Genomic DNA, 21,896 nt, shown 5'->3' with positions numbered 1-21,896 from the left:
TCTACTAGATCCCAGGTTTCCATCTTTTCAATCTGATTGTATTCGGCTTGAAAGGCCGGTCTCCAGAGTTCCGCTTCGGGTCCAGTCAATGCTTCCTCTACACTTGGTTCGTCTTCTACGGCGACCATCGCTTCCGCAATTAATTCCTCTAGATTGAACAGGACTCCCCCTGGTTCTAATCTTTCCTCCTCGTCTACAAATCCGGCGAACGCAGCGTCCTTTCGGGGTTTGATATGATGAGCCTTCACGTTCATGTTGTTCATCATTCTCCAACCACCGGGTCCAGGTTTCGCAGCTGTTGTTCTTACAGGACGGCGATTTATTTCGGGTTCTGGAACTTCTGGAGGCTGTTCCGGTTCGGGTTCCGGAGTTCTCGGTGGTGTTGGTGGTAGCGGATCGTCCGGGATTTGTGGCAATGGTGGTGGAATAGCGGCGGGGACTTGTGGCGTACTGGAAATGCTCGGATTGGACTCGGAAAAATTCCTAGAGGTTGGAAAATCAGGTAAGTCTGTCTCCCCCTCAATGTGAGCAGTTCCAGGTTCGAATTGTTCGTCTTTGTTGAAGACTACATCCTGTTCAACCGAAACTTTCCGCTTTTCGGGCCAGTAAATTCTGTACCCTTTGGTTGCTTGGTCGTAACCAACAAACCTGCCTTCCTTTGCCCTTGAGTCTAGCTTTCCAGCTTCTAAGTCCTTCACCCACACTTTCCGTCCCCATTCTGGTACCTTTGCAATGTCCGGTTTTAATCCGGTTCCGGCTTCCAGCGGAGTTTGATCATTCTTCAGTCCTCTATGACGAAGTCGATCTTTAACCCAAAAAGCATGGTTAATTGCTTCGGCCCACAAGTTCCGGGATAACTTTGCACGTATCAACAGTGCACGAGCCATGTCCAGTGTTGTCCGGTTAATCCGTTCGGATCTGCCATTGGATTGCGGCGAATCGTGGGCTGTCAAATGACGAATGGTTCCTCTAGACGCAAGATAGTTGTCAAATTCTGTAGACAAAAATTCTCTGCCTCGGTCCACTCCGAAAATTTGGATAGGTTGGTTCCGTTGAGTCATCATCCATGCCTCATACTCCTTGTACTTCTGCAGAGCTTCCGATTTATGCTTCATGAAGTGTACCCGCGATTGCCGAGTGTGTTTGTCGTGGAAAGCAATGAAGTAATTGTGACCACCTAAGGATTTAACGGGTGCAGGTCCCCAAACGTCGGCCGTAACTTTTCCGCCGACAACTGGTTGGAACGATTCTTCTTCGCTTTCCTTCGGAAATGGCCTCCGAGTAATTTTCGCTTTGACACAGTCTTCGCAAAATTCTCGAGGTGACTTCGGATCAATTCGGATTCCAGTAATCATTTCGTGTTTGATCATGTAGTCAATGTCGTCATAGTTGACATGGGCAAGGATCCGATGTGCTTCCATACGACTTAGAGTAATGTCCGGAGTAGATGATTCGGCAGCGTGAGCATGATGATCTGTGATACGATAGAGATTTCGGATCCGGGGAATTCGGCCGACAATTTTTCCATCAGACGTTTGAATAATGCATGTACTGTTGTGGATTGTAAGTTTGCATCCGGCTCGGTCCATGCTGCTGACAGAAATAAGAGTGTAGACCATTTGTGGACAATAATAGATGTTCTTCAGCATAACTTTCGTCGGACTTTTCCCGGGTCCCATCGGAAAGTAAACCTGCATATTCCCTTTGCCTATGGCATTAAAAGATCGTCCGTCGGCAGCCGTAATAGGCTCCAGAGGAATTTCGACGTAATCACTTATACTATCGCGATCTGGGGTAAAATGGCTGCTTGCTCCACAATCTATAATTTTATCGGAGTCCGTGCGGGTAGCCGCGTTGGCTGTATGTTCGCTTTGGAAATCCGACGTAATCCGGTGTTCGGACGCTGCATAGTCCACAGAACTAGTAGCTAAGAGCGCAACTCCGTCGGACTTTTCCTCCTTTTCGGCTACGTTCGCACCCTTTGCAACTTTCTGCTTCTCTTTCGGCAATGCCTTAAACCAGGCAGGCGTACTATCCGCCTTACCTCCTCCTTTGGCATAACAATCAGTCTTGATGTGACCCTTCTTGTTACAATTGTGGCAAGTGGTATCCTTGTGGGGATTTCCACTACCTCCACCTTTTCCGCTTTTTCCGCTACGGTTCCCTTTTCGGTTTCCGTCGGATCCGCGAGCTTTATTAAAGGAAGCTACAAGGGCCTCCTGTGACTTCTTCTCCTCCGCCTGCATTAGCGATTGGTCATACTCACTTTCGAGACTTGACAAAAGTACTTCAATGTCGACTGGTTGACTGCTGTTTCGGGCTATGATGGAGATCGAGGTGAGTACAGGTTTGTACATGGCGGACGATGATAGGGAACGAGTGATGTTAGATGTAAACATAAGGTCGTCAACAGGGTGTCCCATTTCGGCCAACTTTTCTCGGAGTTCCTTCATCTCCGTAATGTGATTCCGGAGGTTTCCGCCTTCCGATAATCGCATGTTTTGAAGTTTTGTCAATAAATCGGCCGCTATAAGCGATCCGCGATTTTCGTTGACATCTATAAGCTTCTTCCACACGTCGCATGCTGTTGGTAAATCTCGGACCCGTATGAAGAGTGATTTCAGAATGGTTTGATAAATGAATTCTCGGGTCTGAGCCTCCTTCTGGTCGTACTCATCCCATGCATCCTCATTCTTCTCTACGGCCGCTTCTTCTACCGGTAGTAGCAACGATCCTTCTTTGTACCACTTCCCATCTTGTTGTAACACTAATTTTTCCGGCTTCCGTGCGGTCCCGAACAGGTGCCGTTTGAGTCCTTTGGACACGGCGTGGTTAACGATTCTGGACTTGTAGTCTGACCAGTTCGCACTTCCCTCCTGTAGGGTAGGTAGTTTCTGTACCAGTTTCAAAGCTGTCAAGGACGACACGGTTTCGTTGCCAGGGCCCATAACCTGTGATGCGCAGTGTTGAATAGAGTGTAAGAACGGAGAAACGTCGGAGTCCGTCGGAGCTCCGGAGTGCGAGAGAGTGGCTAAAAGGAATGTATAACCTCAGTGGTGGTTTGACACTACAATAATAGGGAATACCTAAAAGGAATGTATACTATAGAAGGTAATATGAGTACTTCTGAATAAGGGAAAATAACAGAAGACTTACACCTCAGTGGTGGTTTGACACTGAGGTGTGAGTGTATGTATTTAGTAACTATATACTCTAACGGAGATTAAAGGCACGTGTAATTTTGACGTACAACATTCCGTCCCCTTACTCCCGCCGATCTTGGTGATGACTTATCTGCCACATCCTGGCTCATCAACGAGGATCCTGATGCAAAGCCTCTACCTGGGTACATCCTCAGGTCGGTATCATTCAATCGCGAGTTATGCAGTTTATCTGGTTGTTGTTTACATCCATGCTTTTTAGGGACTCGAATGAACCCGATCGAGTTCTCACTCGCAACCCCAATGACTCCTTGAACATGTCAAACGCGTCTGAAAGCGAAGACGACGTGTTAGTGTTCCGTTTCTCCCGATTTTACCTATTTTTCTAACCACTCTCTATTTTTCACAGTCAGCGGTCGAGTTTCACAATCGAGTGCAGCTTTTGCGGCACTGCGGGAGGAAGTCTTCCTTTCCCTGCTGCCGGGTGCGGCTTCTCACCGCAAAACGATGCCAACCTCTGTGTCACCCAGGTTGAAAATGCTCCCGCTGTCCTCAAGCTCACTGAGTGCAGTCAGGACAAGGGGGGCATATTCTTTTCGTTCTTCTTTTAATTTATATGGACTCTTCGGACAGTTGATAAGTCATATCACTCTGTTGCTATGTTGTTAGCCACGCAAGAATCGAAGTCGTAGATATATATTGTTAGGAATTTAAATCCTTCTTGGACCCCGGAGGATATGTAAGAGATGTAATATGTCATCATATCCAGGACGCCGTGAGCATAATAAGTAGGGGACCGGTGGATAGACATCCTGTTTGACGTCTCGACTACGGGATGTTCGGTGGACGGTCCCGTTTCTTCATGGCTCAAGCTCAAGGCCAGATCCACCTCAAGTGATAAACAGGGCACTTACCTATTTGTAATCGCAACATCTGCAAGAAACCTCAACCTCTCCACCGAGCCAAAGTGCGTTGGTTGACGCAGTCAAGGAATTAACCTAGAAGACATCGACGAATCGTGGATGCACAGTGGTAAACGCAGAAGTCACAGCACTAGCATCGATCAAACTCATTAGTTCGGTCAGATAGGGTGCAACAACGAACCGGTCGAAGAGGGCAGAGAACTCGACTACAAGTCAAGACGTTCACTCTCCACGCAAAAGGACATTTGGACGAGGGTTGTAATCAATCCCTAATGCGTAACGTCCCACTAGGACGACAAGATCGGCGACATACGGTAAGAAATGGGTCTGATAGCCAGACATAGCATTGGGAGGAAGTGGTACCGGGTTGTGGAAATTAGAAAGGACAGGTAATTGGTCGTTCGGTGTGAGCTTGACCATCCTAACGAAGAGAGCCCCCAGCTATACAAAACACATGTAGAGCTGCACGCCATAAGATAGTGTTGAGAGTACAAGTAATGTAGATCATCAAAGTCACAAGTGCACGACTTCAAGCTTCAAGACCTACGAAGCACAGTTTGCCTCCGAGGAGGGAACGGAAAGGCAATCATAGAACGTCAAAGTCGAGACCGTAAACAATAGGATCCAGGTAATTCTTGTATAATTGGCTATATGACCACAACTGTGGTGGTAAATAATGACGGTGTTGAAGATGAACTCATTAGCTTAGATGCGTGTCTTCATGAAGGTACTAGTTTTGTGCAAAGAACGCGCCAAACAACGAGGACTTGAGCGAACGCGATCTAAGCGGAGCTAGCTTCATAGACATAATTAAGAGGTATTTGGACTAGGCGAGATCGAATGAAGAGCTATAGTTTGGACAAAAGTCAAATTTAACATGTTGCTGGTACTTCTGGCAGTACTAAGTCTACTGCGTACCAAAATCCCATATGACACTCACCAAATCCTCCATTAAATTCTTTCAGTTCTTTATATTCCTAGCTCTTAGTTTTTCTATGATCTCCCGCACCATTGAGGAAAGGACGTTTGAAACTATGAGTTGACTGCGAGATCGGTTGCGCAAGCTGTCCGAATGAAACCGGAGAGGTATAGAGCGTAGAATAATCTAGAACAGCAGATTTGCAACTGAAGATTGAACCAGTAATTACCGAAGATTGAGTGTCGTGATGAACCTGGGTGGAAGGAGGAGAAGGAGAAGGTTGTCGAATGGTGGGAAAAATACGGCGTCGCGCAACTGCCAGTGAGGCCACGAAGTGACAATGTACGGTCTGTAGCAAAAACTCGGGTTGAGAAATACACAAAACAAAATTAGAAACACATAAGATAGAATAAAAGAGTGGATGTGCGTGTAGTAGTCAACAATTTCAGCTGGTGCTCTTGTGCACAATACACCGCGACGTGCCGGTACTACCCACACTCACCGGAGTACTGCACGTCCGAAGCGGCACCTGCTAACCACTTTGATTGCGTTACACTCCCGTTTCAGCGTAAAGCTTCTAAAGGCTGCTTTGGGATCAGGAAAGCTAGAATAATTGGGAATCCAAAAGCTTATTATATTGAATAATTCTCATTTTCTCTCTAACGTCCGAGGCTCCTTCGTGACATGGTGGGAAGCCCTTATTAGTGCTTTCGTCGATACCGTCTGATTCGAAAGTTCGTGCAGACGAGTAGAAAGGAGGGGTGAACTGGTAGTCGTTATTCTCGGAGGTTCGCCACGAGGAGTCGGCCACTTTCCATGTCGAAGACTCGAAATCAAGCCTACGCGGCGCGTGTTCGTCTCATCTCGGTTCATAGATCTGGCACAGTGCTCTAGAATTCCGTGGCAGAAGGGCACCAAATTTGCAGGCGGGTGAACTGAATGAGCTGTTGATTGACTGTAATACATGTTGCCCTGCCGTGGCCGATATCAGCGTAACAGCGGCTGAAGTGTCACTTCTTCGCCACTTTGTGACCGTTCGACCTGCAATGTGTCATTCAAAGAAGCTTGATCTGTTACTCATGAAAGTAAGAGATACTTACTAGGAGTGCTAATTTCCATTCTCAACAGAGGGGGCCATGAAGGCTTCCAACGAGCACGACAACAACCGTATCTGTTCTCCCCTTTACGAACCTCGAACTTGCGGGCCTTCCTGTGTATCCGTAGCAGCAGTATAATTTCACGCTTCGCGTTCTCACGAAGTTTCGAAGGGCCAGTGAGAATTCGAATTCTCAGCCATGTCGTGGTCCAAAGCTATATATGTAACTCGGAAGCGGGAGCGTTTTACATAATGGACAAGAAAGACACGTACCATTGGACGATCAGAATATTGGGTTTTGCTTGATGGTACAAGAGGCAACCTGTCTTCAAAAATCACTGCTTCCTCTGCTCATGGGTCCCGCGGCTTCAAGCGAACCACCCTGAGAGTTTGCAGAAGTAGCTTTCTTCCATACGCTGGCATCGAACGACAGATTGGCGTAGAAAAAGCCGCAGATCCGACGAGCAATCTCATAGTGGAGTTTTGTGGCAGCTATGGGAAGAGCTATTGGCAGGGGTAGAAAGACTGCCGTCGATGGTGGATGTGCATGTTGATTGGTACTCCAGGGAGGGCACAACGAGGGACGTTATAGGATGTTTGAGTGGGCTGCAGCGTCGAGCCGAGCAAATGATTTAGCTTAGACTTCTGCAAACAGGATTAGGATGAGCGAAGTGACTCAACATGCGGCTAAATCCTCTCTCTCATCCGAAAGCACCACTTAGCCCCACGACATAATTCCCATCCTGGTCATCGCAGCGGAATAGGAACACTGGCTTCAAAACAGTTCGCTGTTGTCGACGTATTACCAAATGGCCCAGATAGAAAAGCTGTACGACAAGAATCGATGAACGCTGTTTGTCGATGTGATGATTGCGGGTTCAGAGCATGATAATTTTTTTCATGTATTATTTATGATAGAATTGTGGATGAATATCAAAGTGAGAGACGGGAAGGCGAGAACCGCATTGGTCCGCAGCTGCGCGCTTGTGGCGTGGAAGAAATGCTCACCTAATATTTCGGCTGAATCTTATGTTTTCAGCGTTTGTAACGACGCTTTCACGCCTATATAAGGGACTCACTGCAATGAGTTCAGATGACACTATTACCGCAACATTTTCTTAGTATCTCAACTCAACATGAGCAGCGCAAGCCACGTACACCAGCACCATCACCAGCACACGCACGAAGCAGCACTTCCCCAGAACATTCAGGGGGATATCGCAGCTGCGAACAAGGCTCATTTCGACGCGCACGCTCATAGCTATGATGATACTCCGTCAGTCCTCAGAGTTACGAAGGAGTACGTAGCCAGGAATATTTGCTATCGAGCGCCGTCGTTAACATTCACATACTTTACTTTACTTTAGGATCGGAAAGTCTATCGTTGAAACGATTCCTTTCAACAAGGAAAAGACTACCGTTTTAGAATACGCTTGTGGGACCGGTATGTTCTGCAACCCATTTACTTGACCCCTATAACCACCACTCACGGCTATTTTGCAGGTCTCGTCTCAAATGAACTCGTCCCGTACTGCAAGTCCCTCGTCGGTGTTGATATAAGTGAGGGAATGATTAAAGAGTTCGTCAAGAGGTTTGAGAAACAAGAACTACCACCTACCAAAGTAAGAGGAATCTGCCAGGAACTGAAAGGAGAACAGGGCGAATTGAATGGCGAGACTTTTGATGTAGTTGTGGTATGTATACTGAATTCCGGCCTCTCAAAAATTCGAAGCTGAATTGGGGCTCGGATTTCTAGTGTTCCATGGCGTATCACCACTTTGACCCGAAAAATCTGCAAAGTATCACCGATATGTTAGCTTCGTTTCTAAAGCCAGCAGGATTTCTCGCGGTCATCGATGGCCAGCCAAATGCCGATGGTAGCGCCACGATCGGAGGAAATCACGGTAATGTAAATCCAGCTGCATTGGGCAAAACGACTGGGTTTTCGCAGGCGGACATGGAAGGCCTGTTCAATGGGGCTGGGTTGACATTTCGAAGCTATAAGCATGTCACGAGCTTTGAGTTTCCAGGAGGTGGGACTTTGAACGCCTTCCTGGCGACTGCACAGAAGACCAAGTAGGAACAAGTTTATTGTAGTGGATTTGTCGTGGGTACGCATAAGTGCTAATGATACACGGTCATTTTCTCCCTCTACCGACCAAACCGAATCATCAAAGTCATCATTAAAATAATGCCAAAAAATGGGGAAAGAATGCAATGTTTGGATATATGTGTATGAAGAAAGGATATATATATGGATTTAGACAAACGCCCAGAGACTCAATCTAGGAAGGTTCGAATCGCAAGTCACTGTCAACGGCATCGACGTCAGCCACTATCCTCAATCGTTAAACAGACTCAGCCTATGATAACTCACTTTTTCCCCCTTACATAACACCTGGGAAGAACCACCAACCAACGCTATCCCTATACTTCTCCCACTCTTCACCAAACTGCTTGTGCATCTGCTTATCCTCCGCGAACGCTCTGCTGATACCGACCGACAAGCACCAGCACCACCAAACAGCGGTGCATAGAACTATCAGCGAGTAAGGGACGGGAAGCAACTCGATGAACCACGAGCCCCTAGTCAGATGGGAGAAGGTGATTCCCAGAACGAGGAGAAGAGAACCAGTATAAGCAGGGTGGCGGACGTAACCGTAGAACCGCGTTGTGACCAATTTGTGATTCTCCTGGAGCGTCAAATCGAAGGTGAAGAGTTTTCCCAACGTCGCGAAACAGTCTAGGCGAATCCATGTACCAAGAAGGAGGGATAGAGTGCCGATTAGGAAGAGAGGTGTTATTGATACGGACGTCGATGAGAAGTGGTCGAAGGGGTGGATGGAAGAAATGGGGGATACGGAAATCAGGTATGCTAGGGTCTCGCCTATGGCACAGAAACCGACGAGGACAGAATGGGACTACGACGCAAGAGGGTGTCAGTGGATAGTTGGGGGGGAATGAAGGGCGAATCCTTACATAGAACACATATGGTGCGATTTGAAGGACCCAGGGTTCTTCTGTGTGGTATCTGTCCTTTGGTTGGGTTTTGTTGGGTGGAGTCATGGCGTAGCGGTGTGCTACAGCCTGGGTACATGAGAGGACTGCTCGAGCAAGTGACATTGTGTCTTGTAGTAGGTAAAGGGGGCACGAAAAAATTTGGGTTTATATACGGAACTTTCAGGGAGCGATGCAGCTTTTCCCTCGGATTTCCGGTAATCTGCATGTGGATCTGGATGGGGAAACATGGGACTTCTTTGTTGGATCTGACCCGGGTGTTAGTCCTTATGTACTTCCTGCGATCGGGAACCTCGCAGGTGTAACTGTGTGAAAGGTGCAAAAATGCAAATATACGTACAAGAATCGTCGTGGATGGTCGTGGATTAATGTCATTTAAATTATGATAGGCTCTCTTGCCAATTGAAACGCTGTTTGATAAAATGGAGGCTTCGGATGACGTCCTAAAGTGGCATAGGGCTCTTGAACATACTCTTTTAGATAGCTTCGGTGCAACTGACCATTCGTTGGTGGGGGTGATCTACGCGGATGACTAGTCCCTAAAGCCGTGAATAACGAGGTAGCGGTTGAAGATATTGAAGTTTCTAACCGTATACTGGACCAGGCTTCATTTTAGAAGGCCTTGACTCTGAGGGCTCCGAGTTTGAGCTGCTTTGGAAGTTGGACTGGCTGCGATAATCTTTTACTTCTAGGTTTTCCTGCCAGCGCCACCCTCGCGTTCCCATCGTGTCTTACATTTCACCTTGGCTGGAAAGAACTCCGGTAGCGATATAGGATTAAGGGTCAGAGTTTGTGGCGGGGCGGTCAATAGTGAGCTTAGATCTATCCTTCAACAACGGCAAGGCATCAAAGACGGGAATGAACCGTCTGAACGACCATGAGGCAGTTGTCGCCGGGAGAAGTATACGTATACATGAGACCTTGAAACTCGGCAGACCTGAGAGACTGACCCGTGAATTATTGTTATTACTAAAAGTTGGAATTGGAAATTACCAACCTAAGCGACTACAAAGTCAAAATGCCAAAAAAAATTTTTATCTCTCGTAGCTCCGTGCTAGTAGTCCAAATATCTGAGCCTCGTTCCGGAAATATAACCGGATGTTCAAGTACTGGTATACTCGGCGTAGCATTACAGCGCCAAAAGCAATCCGTTGGAAGATAGTGACGGATTTCCGAAATTCTAGTTTGTTACAACTGACGAAGGCGGCTCACGAAGAGGAGGGATAGTGGAGGGATGAGTGTAGCGATTTTTGCCACGTCACAGACAACAACAAACAAGACGCCAAAACGAGCGTCCAAACGGATGTTTTTTGGTGCAGGTCCACATCGATCGTCCGTGGTTATTTACAACAAGAGCCTTTTCCGAGGCTTCTTCGGTGTTCCACGAAACCAGTATCCTCGCTGGCGTTCTCGGAACAATTTTTAATGAAAAAAAAAGTAAAGGTGTAATGGTAAGGAAGCACATAGAGATTGGAGCATCGTGATCTGTGGTCTACAATCATATCAAGGGTCCCGTGTAATATTCATATTTTTCCAGTGCACCGCACTGGCCAGGGCAAATGAGTCACAGCTCGCCTTCCAGCAGGCTCAGGGGCGGCTGCTTTTACAGAATTTCTTGATGGAATATAATCTGCAAGGCTTCGGCGGAAGTACATGACCGACTAACCATAATCGCCCTCACCCAGCCTTGAGGAACCCAAGTCGGAAAATTCAAGATACAACGGAGGCAACATATCCAATATAAAATATTATTTATATTGGATATGTTGCCTCCGTTGTATCTTGAATTTTCCGACTTCTGTTCCTCGAGGCTGGGATATGGATAATCCATATTTCCGACGAGAATTAGACTGCTCCGACTCGCTTCTGAATAGGAGAAGAAAATCAACAATCGCGTGCATGGGATCCCAGCACCGAGGCCCGTGGAGAGTATGAAGGAGGGGGACAGGGGTGCTTTGTTACGAATGGAAATGTGGCGTGGTGAAAATGCGACTTCAGGAGTGTTCACGTCATCGTCCACAAGGAACAAAATAAAACGAGGCGTTAAGCAGAGAAGAAGCAAACATGCCTTCTGGAAAATCATCAGCGATCAATGAAAAGTACTATTGTTAGAGCGAACCGTTACAGTGGAAGAGCTTGGCTCATTGGCTGTTATTTCTGGAGGGATACGAGGCTTGTGTAAACCTTGAGAAACATGGACAGCACAATCGTCCCGAACCGCACTTGAATAGAGACTTCGACGGAGACCTGCAGAAGGGTCGTGGACTTGTTAGATAGTACATATCAGAAAAATAAAAATAAAGCACTCAGCATAGTCTGTCGAGATCAACTGATGATGGTGGAGACGACATTATGAAAAACAAAAGAGCCGGGGTTGGGGGTCTAGAGCCTCAGAGGACAACCCCGTCGGGGTAAAGAGTATCAGCGACGTCAGCACCGCCGTTAAACCCTCGAAGGTCCACGGACAAAACAGAGCCAAGAGATTACCGGAGGTATGGTACAGAAAGATACATATGTAGAGCGGAATCGGCGGACCGGGATGGGGGGAGAACAAACGTCGGGGACTGGTGCCCCAGTACATCATCACACGATCTAATCGTGATGAAGGAGTCTTCAGGTCCAAATGTGTCCTCGACGTGAGTACGCGACTTCCAAGTGCGTCGGCCTGCACTTCAAGCAATTATGAGCCTACTGCTCGTATCTAAAAGGAAAAATGATCCTGTTGCTGCCGTTCGTTAGTAAAAATACAAGAAACGTAGAGACACCCATACCTGAACTAGACATGTTTACAGGCTACGACATTGATTAAGAAACTAGAACGGAGCGTGTAAGGGTCGCTTGACTGATGGACAACGAGGTATGGAACTCAAAAACTTACGCAAAACCGTCAGCTTTCGGGTCACTGAACCAGAGTTAACCTCTTCAAATCTGACATTCTCAGTGATACACAGGTCCTTGAGAGGTACGAGATTTCCCGGATGGTCTTGTGATGGACATCCTTCTGCCCTGATTCCCTTGGGCAGCCAACTTGAAGATGCAATACCCAGACGAATACATTGTACCAAGGAAGAAAGGAAAGCGTCTGGCTCTCCGGCACCATATACCGAAAAGGTGATCGATGATATGTTTTCAGGAATACATTGAAAGGCTTTTAGTGGAAGCACGCGGCATCGCATGACATGGAGATGGCGGAGGGCCACCATGGAAGTCAAGATGGAGGGATGTTTTTCTGATTCGAATAGATCTATCTCCTTCACGCATAGCGATTCCAAACGGGTGTAGGTCGAGGTTGCAAGAAAGGGGAGGGTAGGGCATTCCTTGGTGTGAACCCCGTTTACAATGGAGAGCTCTTCGACCGACTGTCCTGCCAACTTTAATACAGACTGACAAGTTCTATCAAACTTTTCCAACGATACATGGAGATGGAATCGCATTCTGCGAATTGAATGTGTCGATGAGGGAGTTGTGAAGAGGATCGGAGGGCCGTGGAGAAAGAGCTGTAAAGTTTGGAGGCGGGGGAAACAGGATGTAACACGTTCCATATTGTACGAATAACAGGACGTGGCAAACGATGATATTTGCAACTTTAGAGTTTCAAGGACGCCCAACAGCTCTTCATCAAGATCTGAAATGGAAAATCGAAGGAGTCTAGGGCAATTGCGCAGAAATGCCGATAGTTCTTGAAGGGCAATCGCGTCTTGACCGTCACACCACCGTAGATCAACACCACGCACAAAGGATGACAAGGATGGCCGTCGGATAAGAGTACGAATGAGGAGCAAAAGACTTCCAGCTGGATGGGTCTGCAGCTTGTCATTATGCCAGCTTCTTCTGCTCGGAGGTATCCATCCAAGGTTGTCAACGTGAATGTCCCGATAGAGGACTCCTTCGACAATAGGCCTAATTCTCCGGCTGGTTTTCGAGAACGAGCTGAGGTAGAAACGCGTGGAGGAGAATGTAGTCCAGCCAGATTTCAGGAAGAGCTCCTCATCGGAATCATCCTTTGTCAGTTCTTTGGAATCGGACTCCACATACCGCAGTTGTTCTGCAATTTCGTAGAGAATATCGTTGGGAAGAGCAACGAACATGATGCCGAATCGTAGAGGGTGCTGGTCGAACTAAAACCCAGCTCGCGGATGAATCGAGCGTACAGGTCACCGTGAACTTCAATGCGAGAGGGTAAAAGACATTATCGTTCATTCCAGCTGGTCAAGCACCTGCCACTTATAAGCGGCCGTCGTGGACGAACTCCGGTAATGCGATCATGGTGGCCAACATGTAAGTTCAAGATGGGATGCGGCCGCGCCGCACGTGCAAACGGGATGTCATACATGTTGCAAGTAACATTGTATCGTCAAAAGTACATGAGGAGATCAGCAACGAGCAAGCGAATGAGTTATAAGTAGTTATGGAATGGTATCCTGAGGAGCCGATATACTACAATAAGGGTAGATCACTTGAAAGGGAGAACTTCATAAAGATATCAATTTTCACTTGTACATAGAGAAACGACAACAACCGTGAATAAAGAAAATCCAAACGAACGACAAACGGAAGCGGTAAATTTATTACCGACAGAAACTGTCAATGACGGATGCGTTTCCTGCGAACCTGGAAGGCAAATGCAGATGCAGGCTCAGCCGCTTCTGAGCCCTCCTCTCCATCTTCAGAAGGTAGGCCGTCGGCCTCGTCCTCGTCCTCATCCTCTAGTCTTGACCTTTTGCGAGGATTCTTCGAGGTCTTCGTGGGCGTCACGAAGCCATTTTGTGAAAGAGGAATAAGATTTTCGGCCTCTGGAACCTGAGCAGGTGCGGCATTCTCGCCGTCCGATAACGTGGGGTTCTGAACGGAGTTTTCTGCCTCTGGATCGTCCGCAACGTCTTTCTCGGGAGATTTGTTCTTGGAATTATACACACGTTTTGGTCTTGGTCGAGGCTTAGGCGTAACAGGTTCGTCTTGTTCTGAGTCTTGCCCATTCTGCTCCACAACCTCCAAAGGGTTCTTAGCTCGAGATCTGGTGGCCCTCTGAGGGTGAGATCTGGGACGAGGAGGTTCTGGTGCATCTGGAGCGGCTGCGTCATCCTGTCCAATCAGAGCTTCCACTTCACTCTCCTCTCCATCGGTAGATGCTTCACCGGTGGCTTTCTTTTTCTTGCGTCGTTTGCTACCGGGGGCTGAGCAAAAAAGTAAATAAAATGATTATATAGGACAGGAGAAGATGCATGCATACGTTTGTCTTTGGACAGAACCGTTCCAAGGCGCTTTTCATATGCTCTGTATGGCTCCCAAGCTTTCGTCGTACCAGGTTCTATTTTATGTTGAGAAAATACTTGTTCGAGATGTGCTTTTCTGTTAATTTCCATTAGGATATTTGAAGTAGGCGAGCCAAGGTATGCCACTTACACTTTCAACGCGTCACGACTCTCCACCGAGCCAACAAGAGGAACAAGCGTTCGGAAAAAGAGAAGCGAACTTTTCAATGCTTTTTTGTCGTTGGCCATTAAGTGTGTCCCCAGTTGATCGGCAATCCATGTAAGCAGGTTGGTCTGAACTTGAACAACATATTGGGCATCTAGTCGACGAACAACCGACAACTGGCTTCCTCGGACAATAAAGCATGTCGCCAGCACTTTAGCAAGAGCAACAACATCTGTTTCGTCTGGAGAACGGGTCGATATGGCGATTTGAAACGCCTATCAAGAACATCCTTGAGCGGCAGGCAGGTAAGCGCAAGATGAGGACACACCTCCTTCATAGCCTGCGTTATCACCAGAACAACAGTGTCCCCCTGTTCATTCATCATCCCTTCCTCCTTGAGCGCCTCAATGACGAACTTGACACAAGCGTCATATGCATCACCTAGTCGGCCAAAATGGGCCAACAGAGTTGCTCCATGTCGTACGTGTATGGCCCCAGACCGTATTGCACGAAGGAAAGTAGAGATCACATCTATGAACAGGTATTCCTGTTCAAGGTATGATCGGGAAGTTTGGTCTTCGAAAGCCAGTTAGATGTGGGGAGTGATCATGAGACGAATGAGGGAATACCTTCATCTGTCGTCTCTGGTACCTTGAGCTTACGAGCCTTCTTCATTTTTCCTGCCTCCTCTGCGCCACCCTCCTCACCACCTTCACTCTCGTCATCACCAGACTCATCTCTATCAAGGTCGGGTTCATCAGCCTCTTCCAAGGAGTCCGCATAACGCTCGACCTCCGCTTGTATATACCCGGCGCACCGCCACTGCACTTCATCATTCATGGTCAAAGCCACAGGTCCAGTTGAAAGGGGGAGAACCGCGGTATCTGCAGCCAATGTCTCGGAGGCAGTAAAGAGAACATGCAAGTCTACTAGGTTCTTGAATGCCTACAACGGATGTTAAGTGCCACCAACTCAGAGAATTGTATCCCACTTACCGCCCTCTTTACAGCATCAGAAACACCATTGCCTACTTCCTGTGTACCAACTGCAAATTCGGTCAACCTCTCCAACAGCGTTTCTCGTTGGTTCAAGAACACTTCTTGATATTTCTGTTCTTCTGGGGAGGGTTCAGAATTGGAAGTAAGCGCTCTGCTCTTCCACATCAGGTGCAACGTAAGGACTTGGAGCGCCTGTTCTATCATCTTTGGGAATCGTTATAAGCTGTGAGCGATGAGGTGGAAAGGTAGAGGTTGACTTACCTCTTCTTCACCCCCAATGCCCATCCTCCCCCTCTCGGCAATTGCGTTAAGTATATCCCAGGCACTACTTTGTTTGCCACCCTCACTTTCCTCAATCCAGGAAGTCAGGTCTTTACTGCTGATTAACATGCGTATTCTCAGAACCACCGACGTCAAGGTTATCACCTCGTCTTCGGTCAAATGGGCGAACTCCATGTCTCTAGGGCGTGTAGACGTTGAAGGATCAGTACCCTTTGAGGGTGATCCCGGCGGCGATGGAGCAGCAGCAACAGCATCTCGAAAGGAATTAGCGAGTTCATCTTCGAGTTCCAGAATTTGTTCGCTGTTCGTGTTGGAAAGAGATGTATTGGAGATCAAATAGAGCATAGAGTGGACGGCGGTAGTGAGAACGAAAGGAGATGAATGTGTCAGGAATTGTTTCGAGATATCCGACCAAAGCGAGGCGTAGGCCTGTGAGACATTGAGCAAGCATACTCCAGAGAAAATTTGGTTCACTTACATTGGTCTCCCTCATTTCAAGATAGACCTCCAAGTTCATCAGGGTAGGTAAGACGAGAACATCAGTGATTCTGTGTTCGTCCGTCTGATACTTCATAAATAAGATTGGAAGGGCTTTAATCAATGCTTGAGTGATAGACTCTGCAGAAGTTTCATCCTTATGCCACGATCAGATCAAAAATTAACACCGTAATGCGAAGCTCACCTCTTTTCTTGACTTGCGTATTGAAGCAACGAGGACTTCGAGCAAGACACCCTCCTCAACTTCAGTTAATCTCCAAGCATCGTGAACTCTTTCAGCGCTCTCTGTATCGTCATCGTCATCGTCGTTCTCATCATCCTCACGCGCCTCATCCTCGTTTGCATTTACGTTCTGATCGTTGTTCCGGTTTATCACACGCCGTTTCGATCCAACAACTGCGGTCTTTCCTCCTTTTCCAGCTCTTTGTTTAGATCTTCTCGTAGCAGCAGCACCCGCGCCATTCTCAGACCCCGATGCACTGTGATCCAACACCAACATGTCCAGTATTCCTTCCCAATCTCTCGCAATATCCAATTCATCCCACACCGCTTCAACCGCCAGCGCTGTCCTTCCTTTCACCACTTTGTCTTGAGACATGCGCGAGGTCGTTCCACCCGCCGGCGCTGTACCAGAAGTCACTTCAAGTTTCTTCCCTTTAGTGACTACAGTAGCAGCTGCCAGAGTTGCGGCTGCACCACCGTGTTCCCGTGTCACGGTGGAGTCGGTGTCCCCGTCCTTATCCCGTCCACCCTCCTCGTCTTCTGGCCCATCCTCCTCCTCCTCCTCATCTTCTTTGTCCTCTCCTTTCCGCTCACGATCTAACGTTCTCCCCCACTTGACCAGTAGATATGCCAATCCTTTAATCCCAAGTTTCTCTTCATCAACTTCATCATCCTCAGAAACTGTAACACCAGCTTTGCCTTTCCTAGGAAAAGGTCCACCACGGCCAGCTCCACCGCGACCGCGACCACGACCACGACCTCTACCCCTGCTGGACGCGGCGATCTGAGCATGGGCTTCGATATCAATTTCTCCTCTTTTGGCTTCCACCCACTCCTCCCACACGCCGCCAACAAATCTGCCTACTCCCTTTCGAACCCGAGGTTCATCTGAATATACCATAGTTCCGAGACGGCTACGGTCAGTGTCCGAGAGTAATCCTGGCATTGAGCAAATGTAAGTCATAGAGCGGATACAAGAAGCGAATAACACACCAAGTTCGTCGACACAATCTAATACGCCCATTACTGCAACTCTCACACCAACATCCACATCGAACCTCGCAATCTCCAAAAGTCGGGTTAGGAACCTCGTTGAGAAATGTGTCAACGCTGAGAGGGCCACACCACCGGACCCTTTGGAATTGTTAACACCCTTCTTGGTCTTACGACTCGACTTTTTATCGGAGCCGATGCCAGCTGTCTCATATACTGTTTGCAAGGCCTTGACTGCGGCCAGCCTGACCTGGGTAGCAGAGTCCGACAGGACCCAGCCAACGTACCGCAGGTAATCGGAGTTGACAGCAAAATGAGAGGGAAGGATGGCGAAGAACGTTGAAAGCGATGAAATACATTCTGTTCGAATGACTGGGTCGAGGTCGCGATATCGGTGGATAAAAACCCTAGAATGAAGTTAATCACAATGGGTGAAAGTCGGGATGTAGAATAGATTACGCACCCATCAACAAACTCTTTGATGAATTCCTCAATTTTGCTCTGTCTGGACTTCACCTCCCTTTGTTTGGCATCCAACTCTTTATCTTTGCCTTTCGTACTCGGTGTGGCCCCAGTTCGAGCTCGTTTCTTCTCACCTTCCCTCATACGGCTAACGATAAATTATCAGACATCTCCTCAGAAATTCGCTCGCTTGAAGACATACCCAACGACTTCGACTTCTTTTTCGACCTCTTTTCCTACCTGACATAACGCGCACTGGACTTCGAGGGCAACGACCGTCGCTGTGTGCCTTATAGATCGAATCTGAGAGGAGGACATTGGAACGAGCCAGACCTGAAAGTCATTTAGCAGACGGAAGGTCCACGACATAAAAAAGTATGTACCTCCAGAGTCTCGATCAGGGGAGTGGTATATAATGATGTAAGACTCGCTGCAGCTGTTATCAACCGGGTTATAAACTCGGAAAGGTGTGTGCGGAAGTTGTATTTGATCTTTGTATTGTGAAATGGGGACACCTTCGATGTCAATGGGTAAGTCCCAGCGGGAGTTGTGGTCTGCGAGTCAATGAGACACAGATGATCTGGGCAAATAGATATAAGGACGTACCTTTTTCAACTCCTCAACAATATCATCCAAACGGTCCACCACACCATCGTAGTCGACCGCCGTGTCACCATCAATAGTGTCGTTGCACCCACAACACCTCATCACCATGTTCACCAACTCTGCTAATGCCGCGTTCGGACTCTGAGCTAATGCCTCCAAAAAGTCTTCAGCGGTCGACTGTAGAGCAGCATTCGGGTTCATGATCGCATTGAATAAAGGATTGTCTGCTTTGATGTTTGTGAGCTTTTCGAACGTCTCTGGGTCAAACGTGGCGTCGGCATGAGCAGCTTGTTTAGGGGCCCTCGTTTTGCGAGGTTTCCGAGTGATCTCTGAGTTGTCTTTCGTGGTTGCTGTCGCAGCAGCTCCTTTTCGAGGCTTTTTCGCAGGTGGCGCCGCAGCTTTAGGCTTCCGAGGTTTTTTGACCCGAGGCGCTTCATCACCACCGTTCTCGTCTTCATCAGCATCCGAGTTATCCAAAACAGCTTCATCTTCATCTTCATCCGGGTCTTCATCGACTCCAGCACCTGCGTCTTCGTCGTCCGTGTCAGCGCGCTTGCGCTTACGCCGCGTCTCTGGAATGGTCGTGACTTGTAATTACAAGGTCAGTGTCAAAGAAGGCTGCAAATGAACGAAGAACAATCGAGGTACCAGTAGTAAGTTGTTTTGCCGGTTTTCTTTCACGTTGTGACCGTCGAGGGCCAGCTGGAGGGGAACTGGCCTCCATTGATGATGGTGGTATCTCGCGTAAACGCGTCTTCAACGCGAGGAATGAATTTGACTTTGTTTGGATCACGTGAAATAGTCAGAGAAATTAAAGGCCCCGAGCTTTCGAGTGCATGGTCATACTCGTGGATGATTGGCAATGGTATGTATTCATATTCACTGCTCTCAAGTTACAAGGAAATGTGTTTACAGTCACTTCCTCCGCTTTCTGAACAATATCTCCCCTTTCGTATTCGCAAAACTCGTGGCCGCAAACCATTCAATAACAGGCATAGGAACCCCTTCATCATACTTGAGATCATAAGTCACCAAAGTATGGGACACAAGCGCCTTCAACTCGATAGCAGCAAAGAATCTACCAGGGCTGGGTGCAGGTCAATGGGGCGGCAAATTTCAACAGGCTGATACCTTCACATACCAAGCGTGTTTCCCCATCCCAAAAGCCACGTACCCTGGTTCAGGAGTCATCATCTGATGCCGCACACTTCTTCCCTCTTTTTCTCTGATATCATAGAAGCGCAATGGATCAAAACGGGTCGCATCCTCGTAGTGATTCTTGCGAACAAGAGCAGTAGTTTAGCTGAAGCAGGTTCAGGAGGCGACCAAAGATTACCTTGTCAAGATGCACGGGAAGGGCAGCAGTTGCCACTGTTGTCCCTGCAGGGATAACGGTTCCATCCGACAGAGTGAAATCCACCAATGCCTTTCGGTTTAATGTAACTAAAGCGGTAGTCGGTCAGTAAGTGAAGAAGAGGTTCGGAACGAACCCCGTGCCTGCAGATGTCCCAGAAAGTCGCTGAGACTCTTTTAGAAAACTGTCGAGTTTGCGCATACCATCCATTGCATTTTTGGTCCATCCCTTACGTCCAACCTCGGTCTCGACTTCTTCGCGAAGCATCTCTGCCAATTTTGGGTCGGCAGCGAGGTAATATAAAGCGTTGGTGAAAGCCTATGGAAAATAAAGCAGGAGATCAGACCTCTAGCGATTATCGAAGACTTCAATTCCTCACCATGCTGGTGGTATGAATGGCTGCAACGTTTACGGACAGCACGCGCATTGCCAAGTCATTGAGAGTGCGTTGTTCGCCTTCTTGGGCTTGCCTCCAGAGCCAAAGCAAGAGATTGTTCTTCGGAAATTATGTAATGAGGAGTCAAAACCAATTTAGAGTAAGATGAACGTATAGCTCACCGATTGACTTGCCGGATCAATGTCATCCGTAGTCCCTTCCAGCCCGAAATGCTTTTCAAAGAGAGGCTGAAGGTGCTTAACGGCGCGTCGAAGGCTTGCGGGACGGGGTGTAATTAGCCACCCGACAAACCTAGATGAATCAGCCGTATGTAATGCGGAAGGTGAACGAAAGTGAACGCACGGTTGCAGGTAAGTGGGGAAAAGGTTTATGATGGAAGCTCGGGCAAACACATTGACCGTGAAGAATATGTTCAGATCCTTAAATCAATGTGAGAATAACGAAGGTAGCGCAAATTCATGTAAGTTAATCTACCATCCAGTCCTCATTCCGACCTGAGATTGAGAGGCATAAACATCGATTCCGTGATGAGAAGCTCAGAGTAGCTCACAAAGCGGAAGCCCAACGAACAGCCGATTCGTCGTCCGACACACGATATTCAGCACCGTTTTGAGGACTGGAACTTTCACCCATTCTTCTCCAGGCGGAATCAAGTCGTTGAACGCTGTCTTCATTTCATCGTGAACCTCTGGGAACCTAGCCGGGACATTCTTGGTGAGCGCGTTGAGTATCACACCAATTTGATAAGGATCGGCTCGTAGGGTTTTGCCCATCGTAATATCTGTTTGTAGCATCTGTGAGGGGGAGAATGAATTGAGGTCGGTGGGATAAACAATGCCGATGCATACCTCAGCAAAGGCTTCCGCTGAGGAAAGCTGCTCGTCTGTCGCTTTCCTTATCTCGTCTGTCATTTTGGGCCCACATACTACAACCAGCCAATGATCGAGCAGAGGTACTTTGAAAGCGCTATTATAGTGCTATTCGGCAACATTTCAATACAGCTTTTTCGTCGAGCGAAGAAACAAACTTGAACTGACTTTCTGGTACCCTTCCTGAATGATATCACGAGCATGGTAGACAAATCTGAAAGCGCTGAGATAAGAAGAGAGAAAACCTGAAGATCCCAACGTAGGTATTGCTGCCAGCTAAGGGTGGACACAATTAGATCACGACGACGCTCGAGGCATTAACGCACCTTGGACATCTGGGCACGATGGTTGACGAATTTTGAGAAAACAAAGACCACGAACACGGATAGCAAGGCGTAAACTATTGAGACATTGCTAGCCATGATTCGTGAGTTACGGCGCTCATTCGCTGGGAAAATGAATGTGTGTGAAGGTGATTACATTGGATTACATTGACAAGGTGCATGATAGTTGTGTGCATGATGACGGGCGACGCAGCGAATTTTTATGGTTCCTTCTTGACTCCCCACATCCAGTTCTGTGCTGCGCAGAGCAATCACACACATACCTGCAGTAAACTTAGGAGCTTTCTTGAGAAAAGACATCGACGGTGTGCCGCTCTATAGAGCAAATCGAGGAGA

The 21,896-nt window shown here is 47.8% G+C and overlaps 7 protein-coding genes across 9 annotated transcripts; 2 read left to right on the top strand and 5 right to left on the bottom strand.

The window, feature by feature from the left end:
- Positions 1–3,412: 3,412 nt before the first annotated feature.
- E1B28_006554 (uncharacterized protein) lies at positions 3,413–3,772 on the top strand (the record flags this gene model as incomplete). Its single annotated transcript, XM_043151239.1, has 2 exons — positions 3,413–3,510; positions 3,571–3,772. 2 exons carry the CDS (start codon positions 3,413–3,415, stop codon positions 3,770–3,772), a joined length of 300 nt encoding a protein of 99 aa, XP_043012332.1.
- A 2,090-nt stretch (positions 3,773–5,862) lies between these two features.
- On the bottom strand, positions 5,863–6,375 carry E1B28_006553 (uncharacterized protein; the record flags this gene model as incomplete). Its single annotated transcript, XM_043151238.1, has 3 exons — positions 5,863–6,044; positions 6,104–6,314; positions 6,373–6,375. The coding sequence occupies 3 exons, from the start codon at positions 6,373–6,375 to the stop codon at positions 5,863–5,865; spliced, it is 396 nt and encodes a 131-aa protein (XP_043012331.1).
- Positions 6,376–7,156: 781 nt separating this feature from the next.
- On the top strand, positions 7,157–8,331 carry E1B28_006552 (uncharacterized protein). The gene is made up of 4 exons (XM_043151237.1): positions 7,157–7,399; positions 7,467–7,543; positions 7,603–7,793; positions 7,856–8,331. The coding sequence occupies exons 1-4, from the start codon at positions 7,236–7,238 to the stop codon at positions 8,177–8,179; spliced, it is 756 nt and encodes a 251-aa protein (XP_043012330.1). The 5' UTR covers positions 7,157–7,235; the 3' UTR covers positions 8,180–8,331.
- On the bottom strand, positions 8,250–10,052 carry E1B28_006551 (uncharacterized protein). Of its 2 annotated transcripts, XM_043151235.1 has the most exons (6): positions 9,707–10,052; positions 9,590–9,649; positions 9,458–9,527; positions 9,079–9,395; positions 8,477–9,020; positions 8,385–8,409 (listed from the first exon to the last, which is right to left on the bottom strand). In XM_043151235.1, the coding sequence occupies exons 3-5, from the start codon at positions 9,490–9,492 to the stop codon at positions 8,686–8,688; spliced, it is 687 nt and encodes a 228-aa protein (XP_043012328.1). In that variant the 5' UTR covers positions 9,493–9,527; positions 9,590–9,649; positions 9,707–10,052; the 3' UTR covers positions 8,385–8,409; positions 8,477–8,685. The 2 variants fall into 2 exon arrangements, with proteins under 2 accessions (XP_043012329.1, XP_043012328.1); XM_043151236.1 differs by lacking the exon at positions 9,707–10,052 and having other exon boundaries at positions 8,250–8,409; positions 8,477–9,631.
- A 1,870-nt stretch (positions 10,053–11,922) lies between these two features.
- E1B28_006550 (uncharacterized protein) lies at positions 11,923–13,205 on the bottom strand (the record flags this gene model as incomplete). The annotated part of the gene is made up of 2 exons (XM_043151234.1): positions 11,923–11,930; positions 11,996–13,205. 2 exons carry the CDS (start codon positions 13,203–13,205, stop codon positions 11,923–11,925), a joined length of 1,218 nt encoding a protein of 405 aa, XP_043012327.1.
- Positions 13,206–13,701: 496 nt separating this feature from the next.
- E1B28_006549 (uncharacterized protein) lies at positions 13,702–19,320 on the bottom strand (the record flags this gene model as incomplete). The annotated part of the gene is made up of 15 exons (XM_043151233.1): positions 13,702–14,291; positions 14,348–14,466; positions 14,521–14,810; positions 14,864–15,111; positions 15,165–15,480; positions 15,531–15,737; positions 15,795–16,244; positions 16,294–16,449; positions 16,498–17,474; positions 17,529–17,935; positions 17,992–18,138; positions 18,193–18,323; positions 18,374–18,544; positions 18,597–19,183; positions 19,245–19,320. The coding sequence occupies 15 exons, from the start codon at positions 19,318–19,320 to the stop codon at positions 13,702–13,704; spliced, it is 4,872 nt and encodes a 1,623-aa protein (XP_043012326.1).
- Positions 19,321–19,453: 133 nt separating this feature from the next.
- On the bottom strand, positions 19,454–21,815 carry E1B28_006548 (uncharacterized protein). 2 transcript variants are annotated; one of them, XM_043151231.1, is made up of 12 exons: positions 21,543–21,815; positions 21,385–21,492; positions 21,196–21,324; positions 20,898–21,141; positions 20,822–20,841; positions 20,690–20,766; positions 20,509–20,638; positions 20,330–20,446; positions 20,094–20,268; positions 19,933–20,039; positions 19,738–19,874; positions 19,454–19,683 (listed from the first exon to the last, which is right to left on the bottom strand). In XM_043151231.1, exons 1-12 carry the CDS (start codon positions 21,636–21,638, stop codon positions 19,512–19,514), a joined length of 1,512 nt encoding a protein of 503 aa, XP_043012324.1. In that variant the 5' UTR covers positions 21,639–21,815; the 3' UTR covers positions 19,454–19,511. The 2 variants fall into 2 exon arrangements, with proteins under 2 accessions (XP_043012324.1, XP_043012325.1); XM_043151232.1 differs by lacking the exons at positions 19,454–19,683; positions 19,738–19,874 and having other exon boundaries at positions 20,019–20,268.
- Positions 21,816–21,896: the final 81 nt, after the last annotated feature.

The sequence above is a fragment of the Marasmius oreades genome, chromosome 3 (genome assembly GCF_018924745.1).
Source record: "Marasmius oreades isolate 03SP1 chromosome 3, whole genome shotgun sequence".
NCBI classification, from domain to species: Eukaryota; Fungi; Basidiomycota; class Agaricomycetes; order Agaricales; family Marasmiaceae; genus Marasmius; species Marasmius oreades.
The sequence above is the reverse complement of the archived record's forward strand: the minus strand, read 5'-3'. Positions and strand labels throughout refer to the sequence as shown.